Raw genomic sequence first — 22,418 nt, 5'->3', positions numbered from 1 at the left:
CATATGCCAGCTTCCAAGCTTACCTGTGGCAGAGGAATCATTCAACAAAGTCTCATCTTAGGAGTCTACACAAGGCAACAGAGCCAAAAGAAGCTGAGTTTCTGGTATTTTTGAAAATACTTTTTGAACTCATCTTGATTTCTCATTGACTCACTCAGAACTTGCTCCATTTACATAACCATAAAAATAAGACAGTTCTTTCTGTACTTTTAATAAATGGAAATATGTTGTATGCATGAAACCTTGGGAAGCAAGAAGTTAAAGACTCAAGTTAATCAGAAAGACCCAAGACACATTTTTCATTATTCCCTTTATTAAAGAAAAAAAAACACAATGCCTTTTCTTTCAGGATGTTCTATCCAACTGTGAAATTTATTTTAAGTACTTGAAAAAAAAACAAATCTAACTTAAAAAATGCTGGGCAGTTAAAATACACTGGCTGAAAAGCTTAAAACACCCGGCAAGATTATACAGTGAGAGCAGAGAAAACAAGATGAAGTGAAATCACCCATGACAATCTGTCATATTAGCTATTATGCGTTTCAACATCTGCAACTGAAAAGCCACAGAAGTCAAAAAAAGAAACAGAAAAAATTCCCAAAGACCACCTACTCTGTCATGATGGTGACAGAGGATTTCTCTTCTTGTGTAAAAAATAAGTTACATATAAATAAGGAGCCTTGTGAGTTCAAAGGTGTGTACAGGTGTATGCTGAGAGGGGACCTGAATACAGCGGGTGGAGCGCCTTTCCTATCCCACACTCACTACACAAAACTCTCCTCCATGTTGCTGCAGAGTAAGAAGGAGTCCACAAGCCGAGGCTGGACCAACTGCTGGAAGTCAGAGTCCTGGAGGCCTTCGGGGCAGACCCCAGCCAGTCTCCGCAGAGCAGCCTAGAGAGAAAACACAAGGGATGATACAGGTCCTACCAGTTGAGTTGCATGTAGTTCCTCCAGCTGCCCTAAGAACCATTTTAGGATGGCATGCATTAACCAGACAAGTTGAGCTGATTAATCATCTTGGCCACATGACAACTGTTCACCATATCACATGGTCACCTGGTTTCATTTGTAACTTGGTCACTATGACAGATGCCACCTACAGGTTCCTTAATGACTGCCTTGCCATCTTGGTTTTTCAATCATTTCAGGAAACTGATCATTTTAATGATCTATCATTTTAAGTATCTCATCAACTTAATGACATATGTAAGTTAAAAATATGTTCTTCCTGGAGACTGGAACTTCCAGAAACATCTATGAAATTACATTATTGCTTCCTAGTCTTTGAAGTAGCCTTGCAGCACTTTTTTTTCATTACTATTTATTGTTTATAGTTATTCAGTATTTCATTTATAAATGTAGCAAGGCCTTGCAATGAACTATGGGATATGAAGGAAAGAAAAATAGAGAACACAGGTAGGTAGGGATTCTGTCACTGAGAAATTCAAGTCCACCAAAGAGGCTGAACAGCAGAGAGGTGAGAGGGCAAAACGAGCATCTTCCCTGCCCACCCCAAGGGTGGATGCCCATGTGCCCTGACCCGTGCTCTTCCTAGAGAAAAAGAAGCACTTCCTACTCTTTGCAGCTAGCAGATGCATTCATTCATTGTCACGCTCCCTGAAAAGCCTTCTTTGGATGCAGAGAAAGTCTGACCGCCACCCCACCTGTACCCAGAGTTCCTGGACTTTTTCATACTCAGTTGTAACTGGATGTTAGGTATTTCTCAGACTAGACTTTGAGCTCCTCAAAGGTAGAAATTTTTTTTTCTTTTCCTTTTTCTTTTCCTTTTCTTTTTTGCCAGTCCTGGGGCTTGGACTCAGGGCCTGAGCACTGTCCCTGGCTTCTTTTTACTCAAGGCTAGCAGTCTGTCACTTGAGCCACAGTGCCGCTTCTGGCCGTTTTCTGTATATGTGGTGCTGGGGAATTGAACCCAGGGCTTCATGTATAGAAGGAGGGCACTTTACCACTAGGCCATATCCCCAGCCCAAAGGTAGAAATCTTATTTCTTATGTCTCTATATCTATACCAGACAGCACAGGTGTCAACCCATTTTCTGAAAAGAAATGAGCAAATGAAGTGCTTTAAACCTGAAGTCTGCTGATGAAAGTATCTGAAACTGTACATGGGAGCTGCCAGCCACCTAGAACCATGTGGCAGTTAAATGAGGTAAGGCATATGAAGCACTGGATGAGCATGAATTACTCTCTCTTCCTGCAGCACACCACAGGAGATGGGTAACCCCTGCCTCACCTGCCCTAGAAACAGTGGTTGGTAGACTAGAATGGTAGAACAAAGAAGAGAATGCCAGCCTTCACTCACTATCTCCACAAAGCATCACAATTCAATCCCTACCTGAAGCTAAAAGGTTTCATGATTGCCACTTTGGAGGTAAGAAAAACAGGCTCAGAAAGGAGAAAGTAGTGCCCTCAATAGCACACTGCATTTACCTCCAGAGCAACCACCCCTAACTCAGAAGGAAGTATTAAAATGGAGACAGAGATGAAACCAGTGAAAGAAATCATGCATAAAAGGGATATGGAGACCAAAAGAGATGTACTGACAAGGAAAGAGAGAGCAAGGTCTTAGGGAGGATGGGTGCTAGAAGAGAGGGAGGAGAAGAAGAAGGGAGGAAAGGAAGAAGTAGAGGTGGGGAGAGACATGAGAAGCATAAGAAGAAGGAGATGAAGAAAACAAGAGCAACCTAAGAGAGGAAATAATCCAAGAAAGAAGTATGGAAAAAAGAAAGGGAAGAAGGAATGAAAGAAGAAGAAAGGAAGGAAGGAAGGAAGGAAGGAAGGAAGGAAGGAAGGAAGGAAAGTAAAAACTAAAACACTGGAACAGAAAGGGAATAGTCACTTACATCTTCCCAGGATCCCCAGAAAGTATTCATAACATGAACCCCAATCAACTCAAAGCACCCCAGATTCAGTGTTTCAACTCTGTACACTTACAGAGCTTTGCTCTCTCCCTCTGCTTTCTTGGGAGGGTTAACAGTCATCTCAGAATCTCATTCCTAAGACAGTCCAAAACATCCAAGTATTAAACAGCCCAGTACCACACTGACAGCTGCTTCATTAAGGAAAAATCAATTCTGTTTGCAAGAGGCAATCTGCACTGCCACTTTCCCAGACACAGGAGACAATAATTGAAATGCCCTGCCCCCACCTGAAGACAGCCTTTGAGACTGCAAAGAAGGCCTGGAAAGAGCACAAAAGGCAGCTCCCAACTCCATCTGCCAGGCCCCAAGTGGTACCCTTCTCATCATCCTGGAAACCACTTGCCAGTGCCGATTATTTCTGGGCTAGGCCATAAACACCCCTGCCCCCTCCCCCAAACACTGGTGAGTAGATTAGGGGCCAACTCTGTGAATCCCAAGTCAGGCAGTAGATAGTGATCAAATTTAAGTTACCATGGAACTACAAAGAGCTAGGAAGATTCCAAGCTAGAATTTGAAAGCAGGAACCTGAGAAGGAACCTCTTAGAACCTCAGAATTTCCCAAGCTAGATTTTTGAAAAGGAGATATAAACCCCAACCCCTCCCAGGAGTCACAATGGTGAGACCAGGGCCATGAGAGAATGGGAAAGAAAAACTATGTCTGGAAACAAGATGGTCTGGTCAAAATACTGAGGTCTCCCTAGTCAAATAGGCCTGTGTTTGAATTCTAAGAGCCTTGACAATGCATAACATAAACTGCCTTAAATGGGTAAGACAAAATCTAGAAGGGAGGACCCAGGTAGGTACTAGGTCCTCTGAACTTCCTGTCTACACCATGGGAATTCTGGGAAACTCTTTCCTGGAGGAAGGGATATAGGCCTCACCATTAAAGATGAACAGAGTTGTACGAAGACATTTGCTTGGGTCAAGGGAGAAGGTGTTGTTTAGAACACACATAGCCTGGCAGAGTTGAGCAGGAGATGGGCTATTGGTAAGGCCTTCAGACCTTAGGAAAAGATCAGAGCCACACTATGGAGAGAGCTGGGTAGGTAGGGAGGAACCTGAAGATAATGGGGAACATGGAAGTCTATGGAAGCATTAGGCAAATTTCAGTACAAGAAATGTATCCAATGCCTAACGTATAAAACTGTAACCGCTCTGTATATCAGTTTGACAATTAAAAAAATAATAATAATAGAATTTTTAAAATGAAAAAAATAGAATTAAAAGGAAAAAAATTAATTCAGCAGCCTCATGGAGGATGCATTAGGAAGGAAGGGCTCTATTCAGCATCTGCCAACACATCTGCTAGAACCAATGTTCTCCCCTTTCACTTGGAAGTCCTTCCAGTGATTCACGTTAGGGGCTGAAGCCTACAGTGTGCTCATCTTCCAACTAATTGTAAATGACCATCATAACAATTGCACACCCTCACATCTAAAAGGAAGTTCAAGTTTCCCAAGTGTTTTCCAAGTCACTGACATTCCTCAGGGTCTATTCTGTGAGCAGCTGTGATTGCCAGGGTGGTAAAAATAAAGGCAGTTGAGACAAATCATTACATATCTGCCAGTACAGATTTCCCCATAAGTGACTGACTGTGGATGGGAAGAAATTCCATCCTTACCTTCACTATCTTAACTTGGACCTTTGCATTTCCTTCCACTGTGAATGCCACAACACACCAGGAAATCTTAGCAGACTCTGGCCTTGTTGGCAGATATCACAAATACTTTCATATCTCATCACACATATTAGACATATAATCAAATGTCATTTACAGCATTAAAAAGAACACATGTTAAAATTTTATGTGTTTAAATATTTGAAGGATTGAATATAACCATATACATTTTTATTTAGTTCTACATACTTTATTTCATGCATTTAAAAACATATTCTCAGAAGAGGTCCATCAACTTCACCAGAGGCCTGAAGGCACAAACTGTGTTAAGATCATCCTATATGTCCCAAAATGAAAGCCACTAACCAACTAAACTGAATTTTTTTCCACATCCACATCCCCACAGCTTAGAAGCTAATTGGCGAATAAAATCATCCAGTAAATGTTTACTGAATAAAACGTATAGCACTTTGCCTTGCTCAGTGTCACACAGCTCATTATTGTAAAACCAGGACCAATGTGTGTGTGTGTGTGTGTGTGTGTGTAATGCTCTGTTATTTTTACAAGTGCCATCAGGAACTCCCACAGATGAGATGAGCTCAATTAAAACGTAAGATGAGGAGAAGGCTTTACTGTGACACAGCTGGAAAGATCTTAAGATTCATCACTTCTTCCTTGTGTCCTTTGAGGACCAATAATCTGACACTCTCTTCTGAAAATTCAACGGTCCTGTTTATCCAATGGATTCCCTGCTACTTGATAGAAGCTACTCAACTGCTCTGCTCTGGGACTTGTTCCAGTCCCATAAGGAGGATTATATAAACAGAGCATACATTTGATTAGCCCCTGGGGTACTCCTACCATCAGAACATTGGATGGGGACCTCCCAGGATACATTTGCTTAGGTTCAAGGTAAAGATTCCACTAGTTTATTAATAACACCCTCCCTCCCCATTCTGTCATGATCCGTTCCCTCTTAGCCCACAAAAGATGATGGAGCTATGCAATGCTGGAAGACTCCAGTAGAGAGGTTTCTCCTAGGAGGAAAGGAAGTTTTTTTCTTACAATGTCCACTTTGGGATAAGCAGAAGATAGCTATATTCTGTTTCTCATGTCCTGTAGGGACAAGTCACCATTTAGCATCACATCAAAATAACTACTCTGGCTTTGATCTGTTGATAAGATCCTCACAACCCAAAAGGTTACTAAAATTGTATCCATGGGACAGCGAGACTGTTTCTCAATCCTCATCTTTAACACATTTGACCTCGTATAGTTTTAGTCACAATTTTATTAATTAGGAGAAAGAAGCATTGTGATAATCACCATTTTAAAGATGGCTAAAACATTTAGAGAGTGGTTAGAGCTTACCAAAGCCAATTGGAGCATAGCCAGCAATTCCAGCCTCTGGTCTGGAATCTCAGAGGCCATTGGAAAGCTGGAGGCAGACTGAGAAACTCACCAGGCAGGCCACAAGCACGGCGTCACTGCTGTTCCGCTCTGACGGGGATCTGCAGAGCTCAATGAGACGGGACATACCTGTGTGAGACACAGCAAGAGCTTCATGTCCAGGTTGGGGAGGCACAGGCCCTGTGTTACACCTGCATTGTCCCCAAGTCCTTCAGAGGAGTATGTGGTAGTGATTTTCTACTTCCTCTACTGTGAAAATAATCTGATGAAGGGGAGGAAGAGCTAGAACATCAAAGCCAAATCCACAAATGGCATGATGAAAACTTGGATAAATCACAGCAGAGGTATAGGCCATTTCTCTGAAAAGGAACTTCTAGTTCAGTGTTTTTGTTTTACCAGCATGTGACAGATATAGACACACACACACACACACACACACACACACGCACGCACACACATGCACACGTCTATTTCAGTAAGAAAATATATTGGAGCTAAAATTATAGAAAATGATGATTCTACTAGTGTTTTCTAGGGCTTTGCTGAGAAAAGGTTACCACAAACCACAGTGAAGAATTGCTTTCTTGTTAAAATAGTCTCTGACCCATCCAGAGTACCATGATCTACTTTTCTTGTCTGCCTGATGTGCTTTGAGTATCATTTCTATGATATTCAAGTGTAGATATTGTTTCTCCATATCATCATCCCAATGAGTTTGTTGTATACCTGGTACTGTGAAGAAACTTTAGCATAAAGTTAGAAACTTTAGCATAAAGCTCTGAAAATATTTGTGGGGTAAAAAGTGGTTAATGATTGAATTAGCAAATAAAATAATAGTAGAGGAACAAATGAGTAAATAAGCAAATGACTGAGGGGAAAAAATCACTGCCAAAGTGAATAAATCGGTAAAATGAAGGAAGGAAGAATGAGATCCAAATTAACAGGGGTTCTGAAAGTAAGTCATTGTTCTGGCCAACTTTTACCTCTCCAGGCCTTTCCTGTCTCTGCTTCAGCCCCAGGTTACAAACTAGACAGGATGCTGCCATCCTAGCCCTCTACACCAGAATTTCTCAGCACTCAGAGAATGGAGCTCACCGCAGCTAGCCCTAGGTCCACGGTCCAGAGCCATGTGCGGAGCCACTCCCATCCGCAAGCTCCCCACTTCGATCCAACCACAGCCAGCATCACTTACAGCTGAGACGCACGGCTTCCCGGGCCACATCTGGGTCTCGGCTGAGACGAGCCAGGGTGACTGCCGCTTTCTGCTGGACTCTCTCACAAGCTGCCACTTCAGCTGGGGTTCCAGACCTTGGTTTCTCAGAGAGCATACCCATGATGAGCTGGACTCCTGGGCAGAAAGCAATGAACAATTGGTGTTCACTCCAGCAAAGAGATTTACTCCTGGGGCTAGCTGGACAGATGACCACGGGACTCTGAAAAGGCTTAGAGGAGATCTCATACAAGGGAATGTAAGCCGGACAAGGGCATTTTTTTTTCTTCTACTCTATTTTGGTGTGTCTGATTTCATACGTCATGTTACTATACTGGAAAAGGACATCTGGGACACACCCTCATTTTCCAACACTGTTATTTATTTTACATGTGTGGTGCTTGCTATGCTAAATGCCCAATAAATGCAAGTTTCCTCAGACTTCCTAATAGCCTCAAGAGCTGGGTACTACAGTTATAAATCCATGTTGAGGTCCAGTGAAAGGGGAAGCATTTTGCACTAAGCCACAGTGGGTAGGAGCTGGTACTAGAACTCAGATAACTGGGTACCACCCATAGCTTCTTTGCCCCTGATGCTAGCTGTATCTGTTACAGTTCCAGAATTGAGTCCCATGGATGAAGCTAATGCAAATGTCCAAGTTGGACAACTACTAAATCAAATGCTTAAAGTGACTCAAGTACTAGAAGAGGTACAACAGTCAAAATGTGAGGTTGAGATTTGAATTCAGTTTGCTGAGAAGCTTTCCACCATCCCCCACAAAATCAGATCTGCCCACCAATTATTCCACAAGCCATAGCCAAGGGCAGCCTCTGCCTGCTCTTTCTTTCTACAAGGGATGCCCTTTCCTCTCTAAGTAGCTCTATTCCTGTAAGTTTATAGCAAAAGTCCCTTTCTGCTGAGCCATTCTAAGGACTCAGTGATACCTGCCATATTAAAACTTAAACCATAACCTGAAGATAGGTTTTGCTTTATTTTTAACCTCATATTATTTTTAAAATTTTATTTTTTTGTTGTATATAAGCTTATATATTTCCATAAAAATCTAGCTTTGTGGTTTCTAAACAACTACCTTCTAAATTAAAGTAGGCTTATAGTTAATAAACATTAGGCTCACACTTATGTGTGTCAAGAAGCATGTTATAAGTTTATGATTCTTAATGAGTGGAGTCCCTGGTGAGTCCACCTCATACATCTCTGCTTCATCAGATGGGATCCTGTAGGCATCTAGGTTTGCAACCTGTGACACAAACCATGAGCTCTTAAAGCCCAACCTGTACAATAGGGCTGTCCCTGTGCAGTCCTAGAAGTCCTACTAGCTTCTAGTAGCTTTGGTCACCACCATTGGTTGAGCCTTCAAATCTTGCCCCACTTTTATAAATCGTTCCTTCATGAAATTCTCTTCAGTTAAATGCTTAAGATTGTTTTGTTTCTGCTGGGTGCAGGTGGCTCATGCCTGTAATCCTAGCTACTCAGGAGGCCGAGATCTGAGGATTGAGGTTCAAAACCAGCCTAGGGAGGAAAGTCTGTGAGATTCATTTCCAAGTAACTACCCCCCAAAAAAGCAGAGTGGAGCTATGGCTCAAGCAGTAGAGTGCCAGCCTTGAATGAAAATGTTAAGGGACAGTGCACAGGCCCTGAATTCAAGCCCCAGCATACACACACACACACACACACACACACACACACACACACACACACACACACACTCTGTACTATTTCCTATGAGAGAAGAGCCATTTTTTAAAGGGCTTATTCTTTTCCCCAATGGCTAAATGGTTCCTTTATTTACAAGCAGGGTATTTTTTCTCTTTAAATTGGTTCTATAGTTCTATGTTCTTATGGTATTGTGAAGAGGGGTTAACATTTCATAAGGTCTTGATAGGAACACACCTAACAGGTTTTGTGGACATCCTCCTATCATCCCTGTCAGGAGGCATCAACCTAGTTCTCATTTTGCAGATGGAAAGGGATACAAGTCATGCTGCTGGTAAAAATCAGAACCAGGCCACTTTTCACACTCTCAGCCACCAAGCCAGGCTCCCTCTGGCATGTCTCTATCATCAGCGTTACACTGCTACTACATTACCACTTTCATCAAGATAGTTTCTCTGTCTAGACCAGGAAACCCTGTAGAGCAAAAGCATGGACCTATTTAATTTGATGTCCTTGCTTTCCAGCACAATGCCAAGCATAGAATAGGTGTCAATAATCACGGACTGAGTGAATCAGTCAACAGCACTTTGTAACCATGAAGCCCTCTCCAGATGCCAGACATTCCAACATCAGATGTGCAGGCTCGTGGAGTCCTGCTCCCCTCAGCCACTCCAACAGCCTCCAAGTGCTGAAGGAGGAGCACACAAATGGCACCACACAGCCTCTCCACTTGGCCTCAGCTGGCTCAGTGCAGTTTCTCATTATTAGTTCAATCACATGAAATTAACACAAAATGATGTCTTTCAATTAGACTTAAGAGTGATGGCGGCTGGGGAAGTGCATATTTGTTAAGATAGCAGGGCAGCCTGAGAGAAGGGGGGATCGTAGGAGCAGAAACAGCCTCCCACCTCACTCTGCCTCATTAGCGTCCCTGGTCTCCAACCGGTTGCTAATTGCTCCTTTATTTCCCAATCACAGGAAGCCCTCACCACACCAGGTCTATTCCCAGCTGCCTGACAGCCACCTTGCCCTCTGACTGAGACCAGTGAGATCAGCTTCCAGGCCAACAAACCCTGTTCCTACCTCCCCTGGACCTTGTAACCCACCCAGCACAAAGGGAAAAGCCAGGGAGCAGTGGGAGAAGAGATGCTGTCTGTGAGGGGCTGGGATGCTCAGGCTCCCCTGCCCTGGTCTCACCCTCACTCTTTCTATACACTTTACCACTGAGGCCCAACTGAAAAAGAACAGAATGATGTGAAGTTGGAATGCATGCCTTGGTAGGAATATAGTTTTACTTTTTGGATCATAATGAAATAGTGGCCTTCTCTTTATAACCGTAGTTAAAATAGTATTCACATAAATGTCCCTGGACTCTTATCTGTTTCCCTGATTCATTTTTCCAATCTGACCTTCTCTATCTTCTTCATAGGCTATGTCCCACTATAACTGAAGCCCAGGAAACCAAACATTTACATTTGCACACAGTTCACAGTTCAGTTGCACACAGACACATGTGCATGCATGCATGTACACACAGATATTCTCATGAAAACATGAGGACACATGTACATATTTGCATACATAGGCAGGTGTTCACATAAATACTTGGTCACAGAGTCCACTAAACTATGACATTCCATATGGTGCACTGCCTTCAAGACATACCGTTCTCCTGGATGATATCTGAGGCACACTGATCCAGAACAGACATGTTTGCTAAGATAGTCACAATCTGGAAAAAAAAAAAGTGAGAAACTCAGAAAATGAACATACACAGCCCATATGTTATTCTCTACAGACAGGCCAGCTAGGGACTACACAACCCCTTACTGTCCCCCTGCCTATCCTTTCATGGTATTTTCTTCCATCCTCATGGGCTCCTGCTACCCAGATACAGTTCCCAGAGACTGGTCTGACCCCAGGATCTTACTGGAGAGATCAATATCACGCTTGTGGTGTTGGGAGTCTAGCTGTCTTTGTGCATGCAGTACCTCCCCGCCCCCCCCCCCCAAGGTACCTAGCTCTTGAATGCAGAAAGAAGCCTGGTCCCTCTATCTCCTTTGTGTCGGCTTAACCTCTTGGAAATTTGCCCCCACTCTGGATTGAGCTTCCCCATTCCAGCTTTTCTCTATAACACTAACCCTCCCCACCCCCACACACTGACACATATCTACTTTCAACTTGAAATTGATGCAGGCTAAAATAAAGGTAGAAAATACACATAAGAGGAAGATTTACACCCCAAGCATCAGGTACCATATGGAATCTGGTGAGAAAGATCCTACTTGGCTGCGCTTTACAAGCTTCTGGTCTAGAAGGACATCACTTGTCAGATACCACTGAACACTGGGTCTTCAAGGATACTACTGGTAGGTGGACAGCCAGCCTTTGTTATAGTCTCACAGACTATTACAGAAAGGCCAAGGGAGCTCAGTAAACTCACAGCACAAAAGGGGACTAAGGAACAGAACAACAAGGGATCAAGACTCTAAAGGGTACTCAAACACCACTGGGGTATATACAAAGTGTGGTACTTGTTAAGTAACATCACCCATGACACTGGCCCTGAAACAAGCTTCAGTACAGAAACTACTCACCTTCATGGAAGCAGAGAGCATGCATGATTGTCATTAAAATAATAAAATTAAATTATCTGTCCTTGGTATAGACCTACACTCCTGAGAACTTCCCTCCAAGCTTGTGGAAAGGTATCAGTGGGAACCATGTTTCCACTGCCGAGATAGCAAGTGACAATCTCCAAGAGGACATTTCTGAAGCTGGTTAGCGCTGAAATGTTCTTTCCCGGGAAAGAACATGTCTTTGAGTTTTAACTGGCTTAAAACTGGTATATCATCCTGGAAAGTAATCCAAAATTTCTTCTTTTAAATAGAAAGGGAAAAGGTTTTCATATTAATAGAACATTTATAGAACAGTTCTCTGTCTCTCCTTTAACACCTGTTGAAAAGGGATACATTGTTGTCAGGTGCTGCAGCATCTCTATGTGCCAGCCCCTTTCGGCTCAGTCCCTGCAGGGTGAGTAGGCCTAACTGGAGTTCACTGCCAGGGAAGGGAGAGGAGAAGATCTGGACTTTATCTTGAAGTCAGGTCTGAAACAGCAAGTGCTCTATGAAGGGACTGGCCAGCTCATACTTGCATTTCAGGAAGTTAATTGAACTAATGGAGTTTTAATTCTTAAAGAGTTATTTGCTGCTCATCTCCCCATTTTTGGATTGTGTTTGTGGGCTGAGAAGGAATCAAAGGGAAAAGATGACTCAGATATGCTGAAGGTTCCCTAAGATACAGAAAGTGTGTGGTCTTAAGAGGGAGAGACACAAGGCCAAGTCCTTATCAGATTGTAGTTCTTTGGGGTTTCCCATGTCATTTGTGGCTATGCTCCAAACACCATCAGCCTGTCCTCTTTGAACAGACATTTGCTTGATATGCAGATTCATGAAGGAAGGAAGGGAGAAGAAGAGGAAGGAAGGGAGGAAGGAAGAGGAGAGGGAGGTAAGAAAGTAAAGAAGGAAGAAAAGAAAACCTTTGTCTGCAGGTTCATTACACGGCAATTACTAACTGTGTCACAGGCACCAGGTAGGTCTTTGTGTCAGACTAATTTAGATCCTGTTAATGAAAATTACTTCCTCTTTACAGAGCCTGTACCCCATGTGGTTTTCTGAGGTGCAGATGAAGTAGTCAATTAAGCACAATTTGAATAAATGGCAATTATACCCTGCTTTGAGTCTCCTTTTTTGAAACATGCTCATATGCACTGTGATGTAGAGGGGAAAGGGGTCAACATTTCTCCTTGTATTGGGGCCCACAGCTGGGATTTTTGGGACAACAGGTTTACATGAGTTGTTATTGTAATTCTGTCAGAGTTTCTTCTGCCCCAGGCTAATTCAGTCTTATTTGACACTATTCAGTTAAGTCCTATTTCTCTTAAGTCTTACTTCTGTTTCCCATATACTGATATGGTGAACACAGAGGATATTCATATTTAGAGAGGCCCTCTATGAAAGGCAACATGAGTTTGTGGCTAAGTTATCAGCCTAGTTATTCTTATTACCTAACCTGGATTAAATGGTTTCCATTCTCTATTGTTGCTATAATGACTCCACTTAGTTGCTTAAAACGACATCATTTTATTTTTTGTAGTCAGGGAGGTCAAAGTTCTAAATGAAAAGAGGGAGATTACAGATTGGCGACACCTAGCAATTTCTGAATCTCCACATTATCTGAAATGAAATATCAGTGGCTGCAGGGAGAGGTAGGTAAGGGTAGGTAACATGGAAAGACAAAGGAAGTCAACAGTAAACAGTAGACTGGGAAGGATCCGGTAAAATACAGAAATGCTGAACTTTAGAATTATAAAAGAAACAGCAAACCCTCACATAGTGCTAAGCAAAATGGGGGATGTAAAGTAAGTGCTAAGTAAGGAAGAGGGTGAGTCCCTCAGTGGGGCTGCAAGCAAAAGAGAAGAAAGAAAGCCATGGAGGATACACAGGTACCCAACCAAGTCCTCTGAGAAAACAAAGTCTAAGAGAGAAGACCATGCAGATGCTGGAGAGGGGCCCTCTGCACCTTCTAGCTTGCTTGCTCACAGGTGCCATGGAGGGGAGCCATCTTAAAAGAAGTCTGACAAAATACTTTGAGCAGAGGAGGACAGAAGATCATGTATAACTCCAAATCTAAATTAAAGTTCTGTACACTCCACTGGCTAAGAAAGTAACTACTCTAGAAATCAGTGTGGATCCAGGAAACATTATGACCTTGACTCAGATTCATACACAAAGATCTACTGGGGTGCCAAGTGTGAGCTGTAAGCTGTGACACAGAAGGAAGCCACACACAAACATATGGGTGGAGTAGCCGGCCAGACCCCAGAAAGAGAATTGAGACAAGCTGTGGTAAGCATGGCCAAGGATGCTAGGACAGACAACTATAAAGCCAGGACACAGAATCAGAACTCTAGCCTTGCACAGCCAGCATAGAATGCTTTGAGTGGAGTGTTTTTTACATTGTTAAAGGGCTAGAGAAATAGATTCTGTTCAGGAATGTCAAACCTGCATGAGCAGAGAGCCTTTGGTGTGAGGGGGCATCGAACAAGGGGTCCTGAGTCTCTGCAGGTGGTAGCAGTTTGAGGGTGGCACTAGCACTTCCCACAAACAGTAGCATGGACTAAACATGCAAACAGACCTTCCTACTTTAATTCTATTGGACTTCAGAGGAAACAGGCTACCCTACACCAAGGAAAGTATAGAAGACAAGCCTGGGCTGGAGGAATCCATCCTCTTCTCACAAATAAAGAGGAAATACTGCTTGTAGTGTCCTTTTTCTTTCTTGTTATTGTTTTGTCTCTCTGGGTCATTATTTTATTATGTTCTCCTTCATTGTTCTTTTTTTCTGGGAGCAAAGTTTGAACTCAGGGTCTCATGTGTGCTTGGCTTATTCATAGAGCTGGAACTCTACCATTTAAACTACATCTCCAGCTCAGCTTTTTGCTCATTATTTTTAGAGATGGAATCATATACTTTTCTGCCTTGGCTCTTTTTGAGCCATGACCCTCTAGATTTCAGTCTCCTCAATACTTAATTTATAGGTGTGAGCCACTAGCACCCAATTACAATTATTTCTCATACCTTCTTCCAATCTATGCTTTTTCTAGCTTCTTTCTCATTTTTCTTTTTTATTAATATAGTTGTTTAGTACTTTTAGCTTCAATAAACTTATAGTTTATTTAAATTTCTTTGTTTTCTAAACTTATGGGGGGTGTAGTTGATGTTTCCAATACTTTTTGCTACTATTAAATATCTGACCTGTTTTTTGAAAATTTTTTGCTAATGCTGTCTTGTTTTTCTCCTCTGAGTAAGAATGGGGATTCTGACCCTGAAAGAAAGCCCCCACAAAGAAGACCCTCATTTAAACTTAAAGCATACCCATATTTAAAGCTCGGAAGAAACTAAGAACACAAGGTTCCTAGCCTACAAAATAAAGGCAACAGAAGAAAAATGTATCCAATAGTATGGCTAACTGGGGAAATATTAAAAACATTTAGTCTAAAATCAGAAACAAGAAAAGAGTTTCTACTTTCTCCACTCTTACTGAATATAGTGCTTGAATTCTCAGCCAGAGCAATAAAGCAAGAGAAAGAATAAAAAGAATATAGATTGTACAGGAAGAAGTCATTATGTTCCTTCTATACAGTTGACACTGTTTCAAACTGACTCTAAGGACTCCATAGAAAATTTTTTAGATCTGATAGTTTCAGAAAAGTAGCAAAAAGACAAAATCATACAAAAATCAGAAGCTTTTTTATATGCCAACAATGAATATTCTTTAAAAAGTTGAGGAAAGGGCTGGGAATATGGCCTAGTGTTAGAAGTGCTTGCCTCGTATACATGAAGCCCTAGGTTCGATTCCTCAGCACCACATATAAGAAAACGGCCATAAGTGGTGCTGTGGCTCAAGTAGCAGAGTGCTAGCATTGAGCAAAAAGAAGCCAGGGACAGTGCTCAGGCCCTCAGTTCAAGGCCCAGGACTGGCAAAATAAATGAATGAATGAATGAATGAATGAAAGGGTTTGTTTAAAAAAATAAAAAGTTGAGAAAACAATCCCATTCACAGTAGCCTCAAAAAAACACCTAGGAATAAAACTGAGTAAGGAGATAAAAGATTTTTTATAATAAAAATGTTAAAACACTGAAGAAAGAAATTGAAGAAGATACTAAAGAAAAGAAGATCTTCTGTGTTCATGGAGCAGCAGAATTAGTATTGAGAAAATAGCTATATTACCAAACTGATTTTCAGATTCAATTCAATCTCCATCAAAATTCCAGTGATATTCTTCACAGAAATAGAAAAAAGATCCCAAAATTTAATAAGAAACACAAAAATCCCTAACTAGCCAACAAAATCATGAGCTGGAGGTATAACAACTCCTGACTTCAAATTATACAATGGAGACATAGTAACTAATATAGCATGGTGGCAGGCACAAAATCAGTTTTTAAAAAGCAATAGAATAGCATACAGGAGCCAGAAATAAATCCACACTGCAATAATAATCTCATTTTTGACAACAATATAAGAATATGTTGGAGTTTTCTTCAACAAATGGTGCTGTGAATATTGGATATCTACTTGTAAATCCCTATTTCTTGTTCTGTGCAATAATTAATAAAACCTTAATGGGAGATCTGAAATTTTAAAATTACTAAGGAAAAGTACTTCAGCTTATGCTATTTGTATGATTTCATATGTACCTACAAGGCCTCTATAAACTATAAAGGGCTTGTGAAATACCAGCCAAATTATAATCACTAGTAACTAGCATTTCTGACAAATGGACTCTTGCTAAATGGTATTCACAGTCAGGTCCCAGAAATGCCACAAAATCTGGTTATTCTAAAAAGGTGAGACTGTCAATGGATTTCCCTGGGAAGCATATAGAGTACCTCAGTGAAAACAATCTCACAAGGTCACTGAAAGTTATGCTCCGACAGTCAGCGCCTGTGATGTATACATGATAGCCAAGTCTTTCAATCCCAGGTGACCACTCATGGACAGGCAGGGTCTAGAGGCAGCTTCTTTCTCATCCTGCCTATAGCTAGCTCCCCAGGCAGCACAGCCTCTAGGAAACACATCCTGGGCATGAAAACAGGATCATACAAATTACTTTAAGACAGCCTATGACATGTGACCACATCAGCTGCAGCCCACACCATCCTACTCCTAGATCAGCAGCAGAAGAAGGAAGAGCCTAGGCCTACGCTGTGCTTATCACTGTCCACACCCAAAGGGTGGGTACAGGCTAGCCATGTCCAGTGAGACTTCTGTTGGACAATTTAAGTAGATACTGTTTGCTGAAATGATGGAAAGGTTCTCACTGTCCAAACAGAGGTGGACCAAGTACAGATCCAAGCCCAAGAGGCTCAGCATGGCATTGGCGTCACTGGAAAATTCATTACCGGAAACCTCATGGGACATTTAATCTCCTAAGTATTTCTGGGGGTGGAGAGCACTTCAAAGCCTAATTCATCTTCTTTGTCTTCATTACAGAGAGCCCTCTGATCACCTTAATCCTCCCTCTGCCATAGGAAGAGCCATTTGTTTCTTTAATGGGTGTTGCTCTCACTAGCTAAGTGGTTGCACAGAGCCAGGGCAGAAGGTGAAGCCATCCTGAGGACAGTGGAAGATGTGCCTGGCTCAGACAGAGGGATTGAAAAAGCTCCTCAGTCCAGATGCAGAAAGAATTGCGGTCTGCTTGCAGGCTGAATATTTTTTCTCCCTACCCAGGCTCTCTTCTTGCTGGGAATCGGTGATGCTTCAAAAAGGGACCAGTCACTCCTCATGTAGGTGAGGGGTCTGTAGAGCCACAGGACCTACTCATATGTGAGCAGGTTCCGACTCAGGGCTGTGTGCAGTAACACTATAACATTGCTAACATTCACAGCATAGCTTCTATATGGCAATATCTGTACCAAGAATCTGTATTAATTAGTTTATCTAATTCTCATTTCAACTTTGTAATGTATGCATTGTTCATTCCCATTTCACAAGTAAAGAAAGACTTGGTATAAATTGTCCTAAATGGCATGTGAGCTGAAATCACCAGAGAAGGCTTTCCTAAAGCTGCTGGGGAAGCAGCTAGACTCAAAGCACAGACAACTTCAGCTAAGAGATGAGTCTGTAAGAAATAGATTGGGCTGGGACACTATATCCTGGCAGGGATGAGCTGGGTTGAGAGGAGAGATCATCTAACTTAGAACTTAGGTATCTGCCAAATTTTACAGAGACACTTTAAATATATCCTGATCTACTACCACCACACCTTTGATGGGAAAAAGAAGCCAAGGATAGACAGAGGCAGAATGGAATAAAAGAGGCAGAATGTCAGAGCTCAAACTTTAACATTCCTCATTTTCATGTACTTTTCATAGTAAAACTAGAACTTTTGGTGCAATGTTAGATGAGTACCAACATGCCTGAAACACGTGCATTCCAGGACCTGCCCACAGGTATTTCTGCCTCTAAGATGAGTCATATGAATGGAGATAGAGGAAGACCCTGTAATGGATGAGATGAACAAAGTGGTTTGGGAAGCCATAAAGAGACAGCAAGGTCAATAATATATGTTAAGAGATTATTCTTTTACCTTTCTACAGAATGCAAAGCTCAGTGTGTTAGAAAAGACACTAATAGGACTGACCGTATGATGCCAGACCATGCAATCAACCCTCTGCCCAAGAAATTGAGTTCTAGCTTCCTACTCACCATCTCCATGGTACAGGCAGGTGGCCTGGGCCATCGTGAGCTTCTTACCTGATCCCGGGTATAAGGTGTGTCCACCCTCTGCTTGTCACTGCAAGCTTCCAAGAGAACGCGAATGGCGTTCAGCTGCAGAAGCACCTCACAGGCCATTGTGTCAAAGAAGGTGATGTTAGCAAGGGCTGCAGAGGCCAGCAGGAAGACTTCTCCAGATGAGGCCTCTTGGCACAATTCTGGATGGCAAAGGGGAAGAAAAAAGCTTCAAGGTCAGGGGCTTTCATATCAGTGAACTCCTTTGCTTCCCAGAGGTGAGATAATTTGGGTGGGTATTATAATATCAATTTTAGAGATAAGAAATTACAAGAGAGGGAAATGTATCTGTGTGTCTATACAGGTGGCAGAGCAGAGAGAGGGAACCTGCTGTGTGACTCTTATTCACTGCTCCACCAACAAGTAATATTGAACACTATGGAGCAAGCATGGGATGGGATGATGAACAAACTAGATCATGTCCTTGACCATGTAAGATTTGTACTCTATTAGTAAGGAAGAGAAAAATAACCTTTATTTATACACGTGTGTGTGTGTGTGTGTGTGTGTGTGTGTGTGTGTGTGTGTGTGTGTATATTCCTAGCTAGCCAGGAGACTGAGATCTGAGGATTGTGGTTTAAAGCCAGCCTAGGCAGGAAAATCTGTGAGACTCTTGTCTCCAATTAACAACTAGAAAACTGGAAGTGGTACTTTAGTTCAGAGTGGTAGAGTGCTAGCCTTGAGTACTCTAGAGCTTAGGAACAGTGCTCAGGTCCCAAGTTCAAGCCCCATGCCTGACAGAAGACAACTGATATGTATGCAAATCATAATAAGGATCTACTGGGATACACAAGTAATGTGTCCCTAATAATACAACATTACAGCTGAACTCTTAAGGGAGGAGAGGGGCCAGTCATGAAATATTTGGAGGAGGGAGTGTTCTGTGCCAAAAGAATAGCATGTATAAAAGCTATGAGGAAGGAAAGAGCTTTCAGTTCATTTGTCTACCTAATAATGTATACTATATGATTTCTAAATCTGCCTCAATGAAGAGGCTGAAGTTAAAACGAAGATCCTCCCTTTCCAGCTTCTATCTGTAGAGCCTAAGTCTTTCCTTTTGGTCAAGAAAGTCTTGCATCCACTCCCTGAATGGTAGGTCCTTTCCCTCTGATACTAGTTGGCACCATCTCAGTTTTAACCAAAGGTCCCTATTTACCCTCTTATGTGTACTGGGGTCTTTGAGGGAGACAATTCCTAGCCTTCCATCATCTATCACATCTCCATGAGCCTCAGAACTTGCAATGGACTTGACCCATCCCTGATTTCTGACTCTCATTTCAAACTTGATTACCAATCAATGTGTTTCAGTCCATGGCTCTCCTCCTGACAATTCTTCTACAAAATTACAGGAGGAAAAGCCATGCATCAGAAAATAGCTCTCAGGAGAGGAACAAAGTTCAAGAGGCAGAGTTGAGCTATACTCGTCCTGGTATCAAGTTCTGATCTCCAAAAGAGTCTGTGCTTCAAGGTTCTAATACTACAACTGGCACTGCTTGGCACCTTCTAGTGAATGCAATTGTTGGTCAGTATCTAAAAATGGCCCCCAGGGCTGAGGATATAGCCTAGTGGCAAGAGTGCCTGCCTCGGATACACGAGGCCCTAGGTTCGATTCCCCAGCACCACATATAAAAATGGCCCCCAGGTTCTTTTTTTGTTTTTGCCAGTCCTGGCGTTTTAACTCAGGGCCTGAGCACTGTCCCTGGCTTCTTTTTGCTCAAGATGAGCACTCTACCACTCGAGCCACAGCATCACTTCTGGCCTTTTCTGTTTATGTAGTACTGAGGAATCAAACCCAGGGCTTCATGCATGCTAGGCAAGCACTCTACCACTAAGCCTTATTCCCAGTCCCACTATCTAAAAATGGCAAGACAACGACATTGTTTAAACATTTGCAGTACATCTTGCACTGAGACATTAAATTCTTAGCATCCTTGTCATAGAAAATGATTGTTGCTATTTAGAGTGAGACTGGAGTCTCAGAGAATCTAGCAGTGGCAGCAGTAGGTAATATTTGTTAATTATCATCAGCTCTTGGCAGACACTAGTGTATATGTTACTCCTTATAATAATCCAATGTTTGTGAACATTTTACAAATGAAAGAACTGAGAGTTTACATGATAAGCTATTTAATAAGGTCTTCTGTTCAGTAGGTAATTTTTGGAGGCTAGGATCAAAATAAGATTTGCCGGACTCCTAAGTCCCTGTTCACTTTCTGCTCCAACCTATCTCTTATTTCAACCCCTTTTGTCATTCTCCCACATATTTAGTTTCAGATCTATCAAGGAAGTAATTCTCACCACTGCACAGAGATGTTTTCTACAGCCTACATGTGACCACTAAGCAGTTTAGAAGCTTAATATGACCACCTAGGGCTGGGAGAATAGCACAACCAATGAATTAGGAATTCTATGATTCCTCATATTCAATGGTCACCTCATCCCCTGATTTGGAAGGAATTACCAGTTTCATCCAACTTCTCCCAGGCTAACTTACCTACCATCGGGCCTTGGTATGAATTATAGAACTCAATGGCCCACTTTGTTGCAAGACTTCTTGTAGACTAAAACATCCCCCCTCATTCTCATGCAGTTGCCATTGCTGCCGACACAGCAATTATTAGTACAAGCATCTAAGTGCCTTTTAATTTTGCTGCACATTTATTTGAACTATGGTCTGAGTCACCTGGGATGTGTTAGGAAGATTAAATTAAGGATTCCAGTGACTCATTTATAAATGTTTCCAGGGAATGGCAAGAAATTGGAAGGGCTATTTCCCACCAAAGAACAGAGCTCTGGCTTCCTGCCCAGAAGATATATTCCATCTGCTGAAGCTCATAGTGGACTCTACAACGAATCTTCACCAGTATGAAGTAAATTCCAGAGAGAAAGCCAGCTTGGGCACGGAAGCATGGATGGACATATGGCAATAAGTAAAGATCATTTTGTGTTACAGAGATTTGGGTTCACTTGCTTTATTATCTGACAGTATTTTTAATTTGAGACTTTTTTCAGTATAATCTAGAATTTGGGTTCTAGATATTTCTTACAGAGCAACAACCAACTGGGATTCACTAGAGACTGTGTTTCTTTCATCAGCACATTTGCTTGTCATTTGAATATAGGACACTGTGGTCTTCCACTGGGCTTTTGTCAACTCATTTGTTTCTTGCCAGGCTCTGGTAGTACAAGACTCCTGGCACAGTGAATCTTAAGACTGCTGTGGAGTCTTAAGACAGTTCCTCCACCTCTCTTGGCCTAAGCATCTCTTACAGCCTAAGTCTCCTGAGCTCCTTCCAGCTGAGACTCTCTACAATTGGCTTCCAAGGTTTCTTGGTTTTGAATCAATGGGAAGATTGGCACATCAATTTATCCCGGCTTATCCTGTGAATGTCACTGTCTCTGTGGCCAGAATCATCCCTAAAGTTAACTTAAGTAGCATCACCCATGTGTAATGTACTTGCAGATGGAATATCCAAGAACTAGAAGTCCCTTGAGAAAAATGATTGTGATCTCTTATTTTATATACCAAGAAAATTGTCAAGTCAGACTTACAATGTGATGTAGTATGTGCCAAAATCTCAAACAAGGCTCCTCCAGGGTCAGTAGGCAGTAGGTATTCGTTGAATGGATGAGTGAAATGTCAGAATCTAAACTTAAATGTTCTAGCTCCTAGCCCAATATTCTGTGCTTCCCTTCAGTGCATGCTATTCCTAATACCTCCAGCCCTGGCATGGTGACTCTAAGAACTAACCGTAAGTTTTCTTTCATTCAGTTTTGTTAAGGTGTAGACATACAGATGATGACAGAGATAAACACAGAAGCAGATTACTGCCAGTAATTTTTGTGTGTATGTGTGCCTGGCCTGTGGCTTGAATTCAGGGCCTGGGCACTGTCCCTGAGCTTTTTTTTGTATCAATCTAGTTCTCTATCACTTGAGCCACAGCTCCACTTCTGGCTTTCTTGGTAGTTAACTGGAGAGAAGAGTCTCATGGACTTTCTTGTCCAGGCTATGAACTGAAGTCCTCAGATCTCAGCCTCCTGAGTAGCTAGGATTACAGGCATGAGCCACCAATGTTCATCAGCAGGTCACCCCTGGTATTTTTAAAGAAAGGATGTGATATGAAAAATAAGTTTCCTAAGAATTGTTATCCTGTCAAATCCTTCTAGTTTCTGCATTTTATCACAAGGAAATCAGAAAAAGAATATATT

At 42.0% G+C, this 22,418-nt stretch overlaps 1 protein-coding gene across 1 annotated transcript in view; it reads right to left on the bottom strand.

The window, feature by feature from the left end:
- Positions 1 to 358: 358 nt before the first annotated feature.
- The window catches only part of Insc (INSC spindle orientation adaptor protein), a 90,236-nt gene continuing 68,176 nt past the window's right edge, over positions 359 to 22,418 (bottom strand). The window contains exons 8-12 of the mRNA XM_048360450.1: positions 18,174 to 18,352; positions 10,518 to 10,584; positions 7,161 to 7,316; positions 6,021 to 6,097; positions 359 to 893 (exon numbers count right to left, since the gene is read on the bottom strand). Of these exons, the coding sequence (XP_048216407.1) occupies positions 765 to 893; positions 6,021 to 6,097; positions 7,161 to 7,316; positions 10,518 to 10,584; positions 18,174 to 18,352 (608 nt within the window). The 3' untranslated portion in view covers positions 359 to 764. The remainder of the gene's footprint in view (positions 894 to 6,020; positions 6,098 to 7,160; positions 7,317 to 10,517; positions 10,585 to 18,173; positions 18,353 to 22,418) is intronic.

Source organism: Perognathus longimembris, chromosome 13, assembly GCF_023159225.1.
Source record: "Perognathus longimembris pacificus isolate PPM17 chromosome 13, ASM2315922v1, whole genome shotgun sequence".
NCBI lineage: Eukaryota > Metazoa > Chordata > Mammalia > Rodentia > Heteromyidae > Perognathus > Perognathus longimembris.
This window is presented reverse-complemented; position numbering and strand designations above follow the sequence as displayed.